This window comes from Pseudophryne corroboree (genome assembly GCF_028390025.1).
Source record: "Pseudophryne corroboree isolate aPseCor3 chromosome 3 unlocalized genomic scaffold, aPseCor3.hap2 SUPER_3_unloc_20, whole genome shotgun sequence".
NCBI lineage: Eukaryota > Metazoa > Chordata > Amphibia > Anura > Myobatrachidae > Pseudophryne > Pseudophryne corroboree.
The window spans coordinates 1,901,990-1,916,971 of NW_026967509.1; the positions used below are offsets into that span (position 1 = coordinate 1,901,990).

A 14,982-nucleotide genomic window follows, 5' to 3' on the forward strand; every position below is an offset into this window, starting at 1 on the left:
GCCACACAGCGCCCCTGTAGGCAGTTATTATGATAAAAGCCCGGCGCTGACTGACTAACCTTAATAGGGAGGGCAGCACTCCCTGTCAGTGTCCTAGTTCCTATGATCTGCAGGGAGAAAATTGCGCTGGTGAGTGCTGGATCCACTCTGAGAGGAAGCCCCGCCCCTTGTAATGGCGCGCGGCTTCCTGCACTAATTGTTTATACTGGCCTGAGGATTGTCAGCGTCTGGGGTCTTACAGGCACGTTGGGGCCACGGGGAGGGCTTCACAGGCGGCGGCTGGGCAGCAGCGGAGGTGGGCTTTTGCGCCGAGTCCGAGGGCAGCAGTAGTGGTGGTGAGGGAGTCCGCTCGTGGCGGCGGTATGCCGCTGCAGTGGGTCTCTCTTGCTGAGCTGTTGCTAGGAAACCAGTGGCAGTGAGCTGTGTGGCTATGGTCTGCAGTACTGGGCACCGTCATGTTGGAGACCAAGTTTGAGGCATAATTCTTGCTTCCTGTTCCTTCCAGCCAATCCAGGGAAACTTCCTATAAAAGGGGGCTGGTTTAGGACAGGGACGCCAGTGCTTCAAGTTACAATATTGTTGTAGGTGCTTTAGCCTGTGCTCCCAGGATTCTTGCCGTATTCTGGTTACTCCTAATCCTGCTTAGTCGGTTCTCAGTTGCTGCTGCAGCCCTGCCGTGCCTAACCCGCTGCTGCCTGTGGAAACGCTCCTGGAAAACCCGGTACAGTAAGACCCTTTGGGCACGGTCGCCCTCGGCTCTCCTGCCTCGTCTTTCAAGCCACAGTCCGCAGATCTTTGTCTCCAGCCACGTCTTCGAAACCACCATCCACTGTCCGCAGTCCATTATCTCCAGCCTCGTCTTCCAAACCACAGTCCACTGTTCCTTGTCTCCAGTCACGTCTCCACCCACCATTCACAGTTCCACAGTTCATTATCTACAGCCTCGTCTTTCAAGTCACAGTCCACTGTTCTTTGTCTCCAGCCACGTCTTTAACCACCATTACAGTTCCGCAGTTCATTAATTACAACCTCTTCTTTCAAGCCACAACCCGCAGTTCCTTGTCTACAACTACATCTTTAAGTCATCGTTCACCAGCCACAGTTCTCAACCTCAGCCCTGTCCACAAGAACTACAACCCACTGACTCTTATCCCCGCCTACGCTCTTCATTGCCCCTTGTCCTATGAGAAGGAACTATATCCAATCCCCACGTCTTGTTCACCCACAACCAGCTACCTCCTTGGGCAAGTCTCAGCTGCCGGATCCTCAAACCTTGCCAGCCGTGACAGTAAGCACTGGCCCAATGGATTCAACGGGTGATCAGGCTTCAGGAGGTGATTCAACTGCAGATATCTGGTCTCGCTTGAGTAAGCAGGAGGCCACCCAATCCCAAATAGTGCAGTTCATGCAGAATATGTGCGAACGTCTCGATTCTCTGTGTGTTGCCATGACGGCTCATCAAGTATCTATGGCTGCTCCCACATTAGCACCCCTCGGTTCCACTTCCTCCTGTACCAGTACCACTTCCACGGTTGCATTTGCCTTCTCCCAGTAAGTTTGATGGGAAACCAAAACAATGGCGCGGGTTTCTTAACCAGTGCGAAATCCAGTTCGAACTACAGTCGGCCAACTTCCCATCAGCACGAACCAAGGTAGCCTATACCATTTCTTTACTTACTGGACAGGCGTTGGAATGGGCTTCACCTTTGTGGGAGAGTACGGATCCCATCCTGTCTAACTATTCTGAGTTCATGGCCACCTTTCGAAGAATCTTCGACGAACCAGGCAGGACGTCTGCCGCCTCATTAGAAATCCTGCGCCTGCGTCAGGGCACGCGTACGGTCAGTCAGTACGTGATCCAGTTTCGTACTCTCTCCTCAGAACTGAACTGGAACGAAGAGGCTCTCATTGCAGCTTTCTGGAACGGTCTCTCCGAAAAGATCAAAGATGACCTGATAAGTTGGCTAGATTCATTTCCTTATGCAATAAATTAGACCTGAGGTGCAGAGAACGCTGCATGGAGAGATCGCGGTCAGATCGTCCTAAGCCTCCAGTTGTTCTTCCGTCGACACGGTCATCTTCAACTACCGAAGAACCCATGCAGATTAATTGTTCCCGTCTCTCCAACGAGGAACGTCAGAGACGGCGACAAGGGAACCTTTGCATGTATTGTGGGGCATCTGACCATTTTGTTAAATCCTGCAGCCTACGTCCGGAAAACGCCCGCTCCTAGCTTGTGCCGGAGAGGTCAAGCTAGGAGATTTCTCAGAATTATTTGCCAAGAAAGAGTCTGTCTTGTTAACTCACCTGGAGCTCCCTTCTTCTTCTCATCCCTGCACTACTCGACTCCGGAGCCGCCGAAAGCTTCATTACATCAGCTCTGGTTAAACGAACTGCAATACAAAAGGTCCGTTTGGATCGAAAAACATTTCAATTACTGCGGTAGATGGAAGTCATATTCCTGAGGGAATTATATCCTTTCGTACTGTTCCTCTCAAGATTAAGGTCGGAGTTCTTCATTCGGAAGACATCTCCTTTCTAGTAATTCCTAAAGCCTCTCACGAACTGATCCTAGGATTTCCATGGTTAATCAAACACAATCCCCACATAGACTGTCGAACCATGGATGTTCTCTCTTGGGGACTAAACTGCTTCCAGAAATGTTTGCCCTCAGTAAGACCCCTCTGTGCTTCCAGCCCTTCCAGCCTTCCTGTGGAATACCAGTCCTTTCAAGATGTTTTCAGTAAGCATGGGGCGGACACCTTGCCTCCTCATTGCACTTGGGACTGTCCCATTGATCTGGTACCAGGCAAGACTCCTCCCCGAGGCTGAATCTACCCTCTCTTACTCCCTGAGACACAGGCCATGTCGGAGTATATCCGGGAAAATTTGGATAAAGGGTTCATCAGGTTCTTCCACTTCTCCGGCCGGGGCGGGGTTTTTCTTTGTCAAAAAGAAGGATGGGGGTCTGCGGCCCTGTTTGATTATAGAGGGCTCAACAATATAACAATTAAGAACAGATATCTGTTGCCCTTAATCCCAGAACTGTTCGACCGTGTTAAAGGAGCTACTGTGTTCTCCAAATTGTACTTACGAGGGGCCTACAATCTTATACGTATTCGCCCAGGTGACAAATGGAAGACGGCATTTAATACCTGCGACGGGCATTACGAATACCTGGTAATGCCTTTCGGCCTGTGTAACGCCCCAGCTGTCTTTCAAGCATTCGTTAACAAAATTTTTAGAGACCTCCTTTATGACTGCCTGATGGTGTATTTGGATGACATCCTCATCTTTTCTAGGGATCTGAAGACCCATCGAGATCAAGTCAAAGAGGTTCTTACTCGTTTACAGAGGAATCAGTTATTCTGTAAGTTAGAGAAGTGCACCTTCGAAGTACCCACTATTCCATTCCTCGGTTACATCCTCTCGGGGTAGAAGTTGCAGATGGATCCCGCTAAAGTCCAGGTGATCCAGGATTGGTCGCTTCCAGCTACCCTTAAGGGGGTTCAACGTTTCCTGGGATTCGCTAACTTCTACCGAAGATTTATTCAGAATTATTCCTCTGTCATAGCCCCCATAACCTCTTTAACTAGGAAAGGAGCAGATCCTGCTAAGTGGTCTCCGGAAGCTTTGGAAGCCTTTTCATCTTTAAAGGAGGCCTTCATGACCGCCCCTGTCCTTCGACAACCTGATCTCAGCCGTCTGTTCCTGGTGGAGGTTGATGCCTCCACTGTCGGAGTAGGAGCAGTGTTATCCCAGCTCTTCGAGGACAAGAAGGTCCATCCCTGTGCGTTCTTCTGGCGAAGATTTTCTCCTGCTGAACAAAATTACGCCATTGGGAAACAAGAATTACTGGCAATCAAATTTGCCTTTGAGGAGTGGAGGTATATGTTGGAGGGAGCCCAGCATCCCATCTCGGTAACCACAGAACACAAGAACCTCCTATATCTACAGTCAGCCTGATGTCTGAGCCCATGCCAAGCAAGATGGGCACTCTTCTTTACTCGTTTTAACTTTAAACTTAGTTACCGACCAGGTTCCCTCAACAAAAAAGCAGATGCATTATCCCGTTCCTTGAGTACTGAAGAACCCTCTGACGGTTCAAAAGAACAATTCATCTTGGAGTCCACCTCTTTCTTGGCAACTAATACCGCTCCACTTCCTGCTCCAGGAAAAAATTTTGTTGCACCAAATCTATGCAAGAAACTTCTTACATGGGCTCACTCCACCTTCATGGGCCATGCGGGTGGTCATAAAACGTTGAAATTCATTCAGCGCTCCTACTGGTGGCCTCACCTCAGGGCTGACGTTCAGGAATTCGTGGCTGCTTGTCCGAAGTGTGCCCAGCATAAAAGTCCCAAGGGCCCTCCAGCTGGGCTACTTCATCCGTTACCTGTGCCACAAAGACCATGGACGCATATTTCTATGGACTTTATTACCGATTTACCTGCATCTGGCGGACAAAATACTGTGTGGGTCATAGTTGATCGGTTCTCTAAAATGGCACACTTCGTTCCCCTGGCTAGTCTTCCATCGGCATCCCAGTTGGCAAAATTATTCATAGCTTCCGACTCCATGGTCTACCACAGGAGATCGTGTCTGATAGAGGTCCTCAGTTTGTGGCCAAGTTTTGGAGGTCCTTATGTTCTGCTCTCGGTATAAAATTGAATTTCTCCTCAGGATGTTATCCCTAAACGGATGGTCAAACAGAGAGAGTGAACTAGGACTAAGAGACATTTCTGCGTTTATTCATGTCCTCCTCTCAGGACGACTGGCTGGACTTCCTCCCATTTGCAGAATTTGCCCATAACAATCTCTATCACTCTGCCACAAAATCTTCTCCGTTTTTCATTAATTATGGTTATCATCCAAAAGTTCCTGACTTCCAGCTTCTGCCTACCCTCGAGGTTCCTGCCGCAGAATCAGCACTTCAACAATTTACCAAAACCTGGAGACAAGTTCACAAGACCTTGCTTAAGACATCTAAGAGGTATAAGATCTATGCAGATCTGAAGCGAAGAGCTGTACCAAGCCTTAAGGTGGGAGATCGGGTTTGGGTTTCCACACGTAATCTAAGGTTGAAAGTCCCTACTAAAAAGTTTGCTCCCAGATTTATTGGGCCCTACCCAATCGAAATAGTACTAAATCCTGTGGCTTACAAGGTGAAATTGCCTCCGCATTTAAGAATTCCTAATGCTTTCCATATTTCTCTCTTAAAACCATTGGTACTTAATCGATTCAGAGCTGCTCTGCCTAAATCACCCAAGATCCGATCAGCACAAGGTGATGAATTTGAGATTCACAAGATCCTCGACTCCCGCAGACGATATGGTCGCTTCCAGTTTCTTGTTGATTGGAAGGGATATGGACCAGAGGAAAGGTCTTGGGTAGAAGCAGAAGATGTCCATGCTTCAAGACTTCTTCGGAGATTTCATACCAAGTTTCCAGCTAAACCTTATAGGTGTCCATAGTCCACCCGCAAAAGGGTGGGTACTGTCAGCATCTGGGGTCTTACCGGCACGCTGGGGCCGCGGGGCGGGCTTCACAGGTGGTGGCTGGGAAGCGGCAGAGGTGGGCTGTTGCGCCGGATCCAAGGGCAGCAGTAGCGGCGGTGAGGGAGTCTGCTCATGGCGGTGGGACGCCGCTGCAGTGGGTCTCTCTTGCTGAGCTGTTGCTAGGAAACCAGGGGCAGTGAGCTGTGTGGCTATGTAAAAGGTCTGCAGTACTGGGCGCCGCCATGTTGGAGACCAAGTTTGAGGCATAATTCTTGCTTCCTGTTCCTTCCAGCCAATCCAGGGAAACTTCCTATAAAAGGGGGCTGGTTTAGGACAGGGACGCCAGTGCTTCAAGTTACAATCCTGTTGTAGGTGCTTTAGCCTGTGCTCCCAGGATTCTTGCCGTATTCTGGTTACTCCTAATCCTGCTTAGTCGGTTCTCAGTTGCTGCTGCAGCCCTGCCGTGCCTAACCCGCTGCTGCCTGTGGAAACGCTCCTGGAAAACCCGGTACAGTAAGACCCTTTGGGCACGGTCGACCTCTGGTTTCCTGCCTCGTCTTTCAAGCCACAGTCCGCAGATCTTTGTCTCCAGCCACGTCTTTGAAACCACCATCCACAGTCCGCAGTCCATTATCTCCAGCCTCGTCTTCCAAACCACAGTCCACTGTTCCTTGTCTCCAGTCACGTCTCCACCCACCATTCACAGTTCCACAGTTCATTATCTACAGCCTCGTCTTTCAAGTCACAGTCCACTGTTCTTTGTCTCCAGCCACGTCTTTAACCACCATTCACAGTTCCGCAGTTCATTAATTACAACCTCGTCTTTCAAGCCACAACCCGCAGTTCCTTGTCTACAACTACATCTTTAAGTCATCGTTCACCAGCCACAGTTCTCAACCTCAGCCCTGTCCACAAGAACTACAACCCACTAACTCTTATCCCCACCTATGCTCTTCATTGCCCCATGGCCTATGAGAAGGAACTATATCCAACCCCCTCGTTTTGTTCACCCACAGACAGCTACCTCCTTGGGCAAGTCTCAACTGCTGGATCCTCAAACCTTGCCAGCCGTGACAAAGATTTTAGTGATAACAGGGGAATTAGCCCCTGTTAGCTGTGTGACCAGTGTAGGGTTTATCCGCTCTGGCTCAGGACGCCCCTCAAAGTGCCTACACTGTGTGTTGCTGAGCCTTCCTGGAGCTCAGCCTGTCAGAGCTGCGCTCCCACCCTTGTGCCGCCATACCCGCCGGCGACCCGCTAACCGGGACACCAGTGCTGTAGTGACCACTTTTCTTTCTTCTGGCTTTGTAAAGGGGTGGCGGCCGTGTTGCGGGAGTGAGCAGTTGCCTCATGGGCTTGCGATCAGCACCCTCAGGAGCTCAGTGTCCTGTCAGCGGAGTAGAGAACCATTAACTCTTCAGGAAGTTGGTTCCTATTCCCGACCCCCCTAACTCCCACGAAGCAGGGAGGCTGTTGCCAGCAGCCTTCCTGTAACCTAACTAACTCTAGAAAATAAAAAACTAAGAAAACTCCTAGGAGCTCCCCTAGCTGTGACCGGCTCCTCCGGGCACATTTTCTAAACTGATTCTGGTAGGAAAAAAAAGAAAAAATGAGACAGCGCTTCCTACTTTGAACGATTTTTTATATATATATAAAACACAATAATATCACATATGAATACCGGCCAGTATTATTTAAAAAACAAGTCTGCTGTGTGGAGTCCGTTCTGTTCCCCCTTAGCATTGGGGTGTTAAAGTGAATGTGGGCCGGCCAGCTTTCAAACAATGCTGCAGGAGTACTTTTCTCTCCCAATGTGTTCTGCTCGTGTAGGAGGGGCATAGAGGGAGGGGCAGCCCACACTATTAAACTCTTAAAGTGCCAGTAGCTCCCAAAGGATCCGTCTTTACCCCATGGTACTAAATAGACCCCAGCATCCTCTAGGTCGTAAGAGAAAGTAGATTATAATGTAGCAGATGATGATGATTACAGGGTATCATATGGTGTATTGCATGTAAAGTACCTTGTTCCACACCTACTCTGCTGTAGCAATATACCTTATATAAGGGTGAGTAACACATGTACAGGCTTACCAGCGTATGAGCACACACATAAAGGAATACTACCTTACCAATGCTTCCAGGAGTAACGTTAGGAGACATTTCTCTGATCCATCAGCTCATATGACTGATGTTATTGTTCATCTAGAATCTCCAATTCATACGATATGTTCCCCATCCATTGTTTTACATTGGTGCTGACATAGGACTTGGCGAGTGACTACATCTCCATTTATACTTCATGGTTAGTTACCAGTACAAGAGAGAGATATATCTAAGTCTTATTATAATATTACATTTGTTATTGTGAGTGTTCTCAGTAGGGTGGACACAATGATAGTCTGAGACACAATATTATAAAGCCTTCATTAGAAGTTATGTTTTATTATACACACACATTTACAATTAAGTGTCCCAGAAAGTCATCTCCTATTGTTTGCAAGATTAATATTGTTACAGAAAATGTCACATTTCCATAATGTATTTTATTTCCAGCAGATGGACACACAAGCAGGAATATCACAGAAGGACATCTAATGTTATCCCCGGATTGTGACATAACAGTTAATGACAGTAGACAAAATTCTCCAGGAGATAACCCCATTACCCCAATTATACATACAGCTCTATCAGCTGATCCCCCTGATCCTGGGAAATGTTCTCCTGATCACTCTGATATTGGTGCATCTGTTACAGCTCTGACAGTAGATACAGAGTTTCCGTGTTCTATAGATGCCAAATGTTTTACACAGGACACAAAGCGTATTAACCCACACACAGGTAAGGCAGGTGAGAGGCCACTGATCTGTTCTGAGTGTGGGAAATGTTTTACATACAAATCGCAATTTGTTAGACATCAGAGAAGTCACACAGGTGAGAGGCCATTTCTATGTTCTGAGTGTGGGAAATGTTTTACATACAAATCAGATCTTGTTACACATCAGCAAAGTCACACAGGTGAGAAGGCATTTCCATGTTCTGAGTGTGAGAAATGTTTTGCACACAAATCAGATCTTGTTATACATCACAGAAGTCACACAGGTGAGAAGCTATTTTCTTGCTCTGAGTGCGGGAAATGTTTTACACGGAAATCACATCTTGTTGACCATCACAGAAGTCACACGGGTGAGAAGGCATTTCCATGTTCTGAGTGTGGGAAATGTTTTGCACACAAATCAGATCTTGTTATACATCACAGAAGTCACACAGGTGAGAAGCTATTTTCTTGCTCTGAGTGCGGGAAATGTTTTACATGGAAATCACATCTTGTTGACCATCACAGAAGTCACGCGGGTGAGAAGGCATTTCCATGTTCTGAGTGTGGGAAATGTTTTACACGGAAATCAGATCTTGTTAGACATCACAGAAGTCACACAGGTGAGAAGCCATTTCCATGTTCTGAGTGTGGGAAATGTTTTGCACAGAAATTATATCTTGTTATACATCACAGAAGTCACACAGGTGAGAAGCTATTTTCTTGCTCTGAGTGCGGGAAATGTTTTACACGGAAATCAGATCTTGTTAGACATCACAGAAGTCACACAGGTGAGAAGCTATTTCCATGTTCTGAGTGTGGGAAATGTTTTGCACAGAAATTATATCTTGTTATACATCAGAGAAGTCACACAGGTGAGAAGCCATTTTCTTGCTCTGAGTGCGGGAAATGTTTTACACAGAAATCACATCTTGTTACACATCAGCAAAGTCACACAGATGAGAAGGCATTTCCATGTTCTGAGTGTGGGAAATGTTTTGCACAAAAATCAGATCTTGTTATACATTACAGAAGTCACACAGGTGAGAAGCTGTTTTCTTGCTCTGAGTGCGGGAAATGTTTTACACGGAAATCAGATCTTGTTGGACATCACAGAAGTCACACAGGTGAGAAGCCATTTTCTTGCTCTGAGTGCGGGAAATGTTTTACACGGAAATCAGATCTTGTTGGACATCACAGAAGTCACACAGGTGAGAAGGCATTTCCATGTTCTGAGTGTGGGAAATGTTTTACACGGAAATCATATCTTGTTATTCATCAGAGACGTCACACAGGTGAGAAACCATTTCCATGTTCTGAGTGTGGGAAATGTTTTACACGGAAGTCAGATCTTGTTATACATCACAGAAGTCACACAGGTGAGAAACCATTTCCATGTTCTGAGTGTGGGAAATGTTTTACACACAAATCACATCTTGTTACACATCAGAGAAGTCACACACGTGAGAAGCCATTTCCATGTTCTGAGTGTGGGAAATGTTTTGCACACAAATCATATCTTGTTATACATCACAGAAGTCACACAGGTGAGAAGCCATTTTCTTGCTCTGAGTGCGGGAAATGTTTTACAAGGAAATCAGATCTTGCTAGACATCACAGAAGTCACACAGGTGAGAAGGCATTTCCATGTTCTGAGTGCGGAAAATGTTTTACACAAAACTCACATCTTGTTAAACATCAGCGAACTCACACAGGTGAGAGACCATTTCTATACTCTGAGAAATAAATCAGCTCTTGTTGCACACAATAGATATCACTCAGGTGAGGAACCATTTTAATCTGGAGTATTCTCATCATTGCCATGCGTTGTTCTTCAAGGTTCTCATCCTATCTCCTATGCTTTTTGCAATATACATGTTACCACTGGGTGAAATAATCAGATGTCATGTCCTCATCTACCACTGCTATGCAGATGACTTGTCTCTTGCTCTGGGTACTGAGAACCCAGTACAAATCCTAAATGGTTGTCTAGCTGAGCTCCAGGTGTGGGTGATGCCAGTTGGCTGTGACTCCGTCCTGGTGAAACAGGTCTATATGGTAAAAGCTCACCAACAAAGGGCAGGGCTACAGCTCAGCTTTGCAAACCAACCAGACTTGTGCTTGGGGGTCAGAGTTACAAAATGCTGATTATGTGCGGAATCTTGGTGTCCTGGATGGTGGAGTGACACTTAGACATAAGGTATCTGCCACAATCAGATCCTCATCTGAGGAACATAGCCAGACTCCAGCACTTTATTCCCTCAGAAGATCTACCTACAGTCATATATATACTTGTATCATCACACATAGACTACTGCAATGTCCTCTACCTGGGTCTCCCAGCAATAGAATTGCACCGGTTGTAGCTTGTGCAGAATGTAGCAGCCAGGCTGTTACCTAACCAGCCCGTTCCTGCCACATAACACCCATTCTCTGCTCCCTTCACCGGCTGCCTGTAAGATAGTGACTATTACATAATCTTATTGACTCACCCAATCCTACATGACCAGTGTCCGTGGTACCAGAAGCAGCTTCTGCCTCCTTACAGCCCTGCTTTTTTACTTCCACCTGCAGATGAAGGACTGTTACCAGCAGTACCAAGAGTCCCCAAGCAGTTCTGAGATGTCAGGGGGGCAGAGAGGGTGGTGGCACTAATGCTGTAGCGGGAGCTGCCAGAGGCACTGTCTGTGGGTAATATTGTCCCCAAGCAGCGCTAAGGTGTCAGAGGGGAGACAGGGCAGTAGAGGGTGGAGGCAGGGTGGGTGGTTGCAGTAGTGGGGGGCGACAGGGCAGATGCTGTTTTGGGGAGAGATGTGGCAGTATTGGGGGAGACTGGGCGGTGGCAGTAGTGGGGGAGGCGGGGTGGGTGGCAGTAATGGGAGGGGGCAGGGGGCTAGTTGGAGAGGGGGCGGTGGCAGTAGTGGGGGGAGACAGGGTGGGTGACAGTAGTGGGGAGGAGACAGGGCGTATGGCCACAGTGCAGTACCAGTGGCTGCTGGAGGCAGTAAAGAGGTGTATGAGCCCGCACAGAATCAGTTTATTATTAGACTTGATGATTATTCTTCCTTATTTCTAATTAATCCCTTGTATGTGTTACTGTTATTTGCTGTGTCAGCCTTTATGTGTGTTCTGTGTAATCCTGAAAGTAGTGCTGCTACCGATCTCATATCATTTGTAGTAACTTTGAAAAGATGAGATACGAGGTGCACTCTGGAAGCTTATAGGGGGTTAATCAGAGATGAACGCAGATGTGACATCACGCAGCCCCCCCCAGAAAATGGTCCTAGCCCGCCCGTGTTTATGCCTCAGTGATGCGGCCACAATGTGTGTCTGCGCGGCCGCTGCGCACTTGCATTTTGTCACCACCAGCAAACTGCTGCGGGCCGCTATTGCGGCTGGGTCTGAATGACCCCCATAGGCTTTTAGCTCTCCTGATATGTATCTGTTTTACTTACCTGCAATACTATAATGTAACCTGAATTGTTTCTGTGCTTTAAGGATATTTTATCCATGTTGTGTAGAGTAAAGTATTTTTTAAGTTTAAAATATAGAGAAAAATCTGTGTATTAAAGATATGAAATAGTTGTTTAAAAACAAAAGATTTCTGTTGAGTCTTTTTATGTGTCTGTGTATTATCTTATTTCCAGATAATTGTCGCTATGGTGACAGAAACAATTTCCTGTTAATGTGTCACTTGCATTGTTACTTTTGTGTCCAGCGGGTGGGCTCGGAAATGTTATCCTATTCCTCGCAGCCCCAGTTGCTGGAGAAAATGAAGGAGGAGCTGTTGACGGGTCACGTTCCGCTTGAGTTGACAATTTTCTCACCAGCAGGTCTTTCCACCTCTGCAGACTTGTGTCCGGAAAGAGAGATACAACGTAGGCTTTAAACCTAGAATCGAGCACGGTGGCCAAAATATAGTGCTCTGATTTCAACAGATTGACCACCCTTGAATCCTGGCAAAGCGAATGAAGGGCTCCATCCACAAGTATTTCCAGGGAAGACGTTAAGTCTGAGGGACTATGCACAGGCCCAAGTGATAATTGTTTTATGATCCTTCTATGTATAAACCAACCGATAGAGGGAATAATCCGAAAGTGTTAATACCAAAGATTAGCTAATCTGGTTGGAGGTGCGTCATTAAGCAAATTGCGATGACTGGTTAGAGGGTTTAGAAAAAAAACGCTCGTGGGCTGATATCTAAAGAAGCCTTAATGTGTGGCGCACTCTTTTTTCTTTATTTTTCATGAATAAATGAAAACATAACTTTTATTATTTTTATTTAAGATAGATTTTTCAATAGGCATGACGTAAGGCGATTGATTGTCAGCCTGGAGAGACAAAAAATGAATGAAAGATATAAAATAATTTATATACCAGCACTACCTATGTATGGGTATATGGGGGGAGCAATAACTGATATAAGCAAGTGAAATATAAAAGGGATTTAAAACACACTTTTTTTTAAATCAAATTTATGAGATCCTTTCACAACGGGATTGTGATCTCAGAAAAAAAATGTTTTACAGCTGTGCCCTGCAGAGCGTTACTACTGCATACAACCTAAGTGCTCTCTGCAGAGCGTTACTACTGCATACAACCTAAGTGCTCCCTGCAGAGCATTACTACTGCATACAACCTAAGTGCTCCCTGCAGAGCGTTACTACTGCATACAACCTAAGTGCTCTCTGCAGAGCGTTACTACTGCATACAACCTAAGTGCTCCCTGCAGAGGGTTACTACTGCATACAACCTAAGTGCTGCCTGCAGAGCGTTACTACTGTGTACAACCTAAGTGCTCCCTGCAGAGCATTACTACTGCATACAACCTAAGTGCTCCCTGCAGAGCGTTACTACTGCATACAACCTAAGTGCTCCCTGCAGTGTTACTACTGCATACAACCTAAGTGCTCCCTGCAGAGGGTTACTACTGCATACAAACTAAGTGCTCCCTGCAGAGCGTTACTACTGCATACAACCTAAGTGCTCCCTGCAGAGCGTTACTACTGCATACAACCTAAGTGCTCCCTGCAGTGTTACTACTGCATACAACCTAAGTGCTCCCTGCAGTGTTACTACTGCATACAACCTAAGTGCTCCCTGCAGAGCGTTACTACTGCATACAACCTAAGTGCTCCCTGCAGAGCGTTACTACTGCATACAACCTAAGTGCTCCCTGCAGAGCATTACTACTGCATACAACCTAAGTGCTCCATGCAGAGCATTACTACTGCATACAACCTAAGTGCTCCCTGCAGAGCGTTACTACTGCATACAACCTAAGTGCTCCCTGCAGAGCATTACTACTGCATACACCCTAAGTGCTCCATGCATAGCGTCACTACTGCATACAACCTAAGTGCTCCCTGCAGAGCATTACTACTGCATACAACCTAAGTGCTCCCTGCAGAGCGTTACTACTGCATACAACCTAAGAGTGCTCCCTGCAGAGCGTTACTACTGCATACAACCTAAGTGCTCCCTGAAAAGTTTTACTACTGCATACAACCTAAGTGCTCCCTGCAGAGCGTTACTACTGCATACAACCTACGTGCTCCCTGCAGTGTTACTACTGCATACAACCTAAGTGCTCCCTGCAGAGCGTTACTACTGCATACAAACTAAGTGCTTCTATGCAGAGCGTTACTACTGCATACAACCTAAGTGCTCCCTGCAGAGGGTTACTACTGCATACAAACTAAGTGCTCCCTGCAGAGCGTTACTACTGCATACAACCTAAGTGCTCCCTGCAGAGCGTTACTACTGCATACAACCTAAGTGCTCCCTGCAGAGCGTTACTACTGCATACAGGCTAAGTGCTCCCTGCAGTGTTACTACTGCATACACCCTAAGTGCTCCATGCAGAGCGTCACTACTGCATACAACCTAAGTGCTCCCTGCAGAGCGTTACTATTGCATACAACCTAAGTGCTCCCTGCAGAGCGTTACTACTGCATACAACCTAAGAGTGCTCCCTGCAGAGCGTTACTACTGCATACAACCTAAGTGCTCCCTGAACAGTGTTACTACTGCATACAACCTAAGTGCTCCCTGCAGTGTTACTACTGCATACAACCTAAGTGCTCCCTGCAGAGCGTTACTACTGCATACAACCTAAGTGCCCCCTGCAGAGCGTTACTACTGCATACAACCTAAGTGCTGCCTGCAGAGCGTTACTACTGCATACAAACTAAGTGCTCCCTGCAGAGCGTTACTACTGCATACAACCTAAGTGGCCTTTTCTGGTACCACTATGTCTTACAATGACCACTTTGTTACTACCTGTAGCGGATCACACGTTAAGACAGTGTTACTACCTATAATGTATAACAGTGGGATCGTTCTCACAGCACAAAGAAACATATATGTTCAATTCAGCACATATGTAATAATATTGGTATTGAGAGGGAATGTTTTCCTATAACAAGTATATCATTTTAAAATCCAGGCACCGATGTGATCAAGCAAACATGAAACGTACGTCATCAGACGCTCAGACGTACACTGTCTCCGGTCATACGTGTCGGTGCATCATTAAGATTATTAGCATTATCAGCAACATGGTAAGCACGGGATCCGGTGAGGATCCTGACAGTGTAAATACCTACACTGGAGTCCGACACTGCTTGGAATGCTAGCGTTGGTATTCCGAATAAGATTACAATCCTGGTGC

General features: G+C 46.7%; 1 protein-coding gene across 1 annotated transcript; it reads left to right on the forward strand.

The window, feature by feature from the left end:
- Nucleotides 1-2,622: 2,622 nt before the first annotated feature.
- On the forward strand, nucleotides 2,623-9,987 carry LOC134983665 (oocyte zinc finger protein XlCOF6-like; the record flags this gene model as incomplete). Its single annotated transcript, XM_063949331.1, has 5 exons — nucleotides 2,623-2,809; nucleotides 3,044-3,370; nucleotides 4,879-5,070; nucleotides 6,293-6,530; nucleotides 8,757-9,987. Coding segments are annotated over exons 1-5 (2,175 nt in total), but the record flags the coding sequence as incomplete, so codon positions are not given.
- Nucleotides 9,988-14,982: the final 4,995 nt, after the last annotated feature.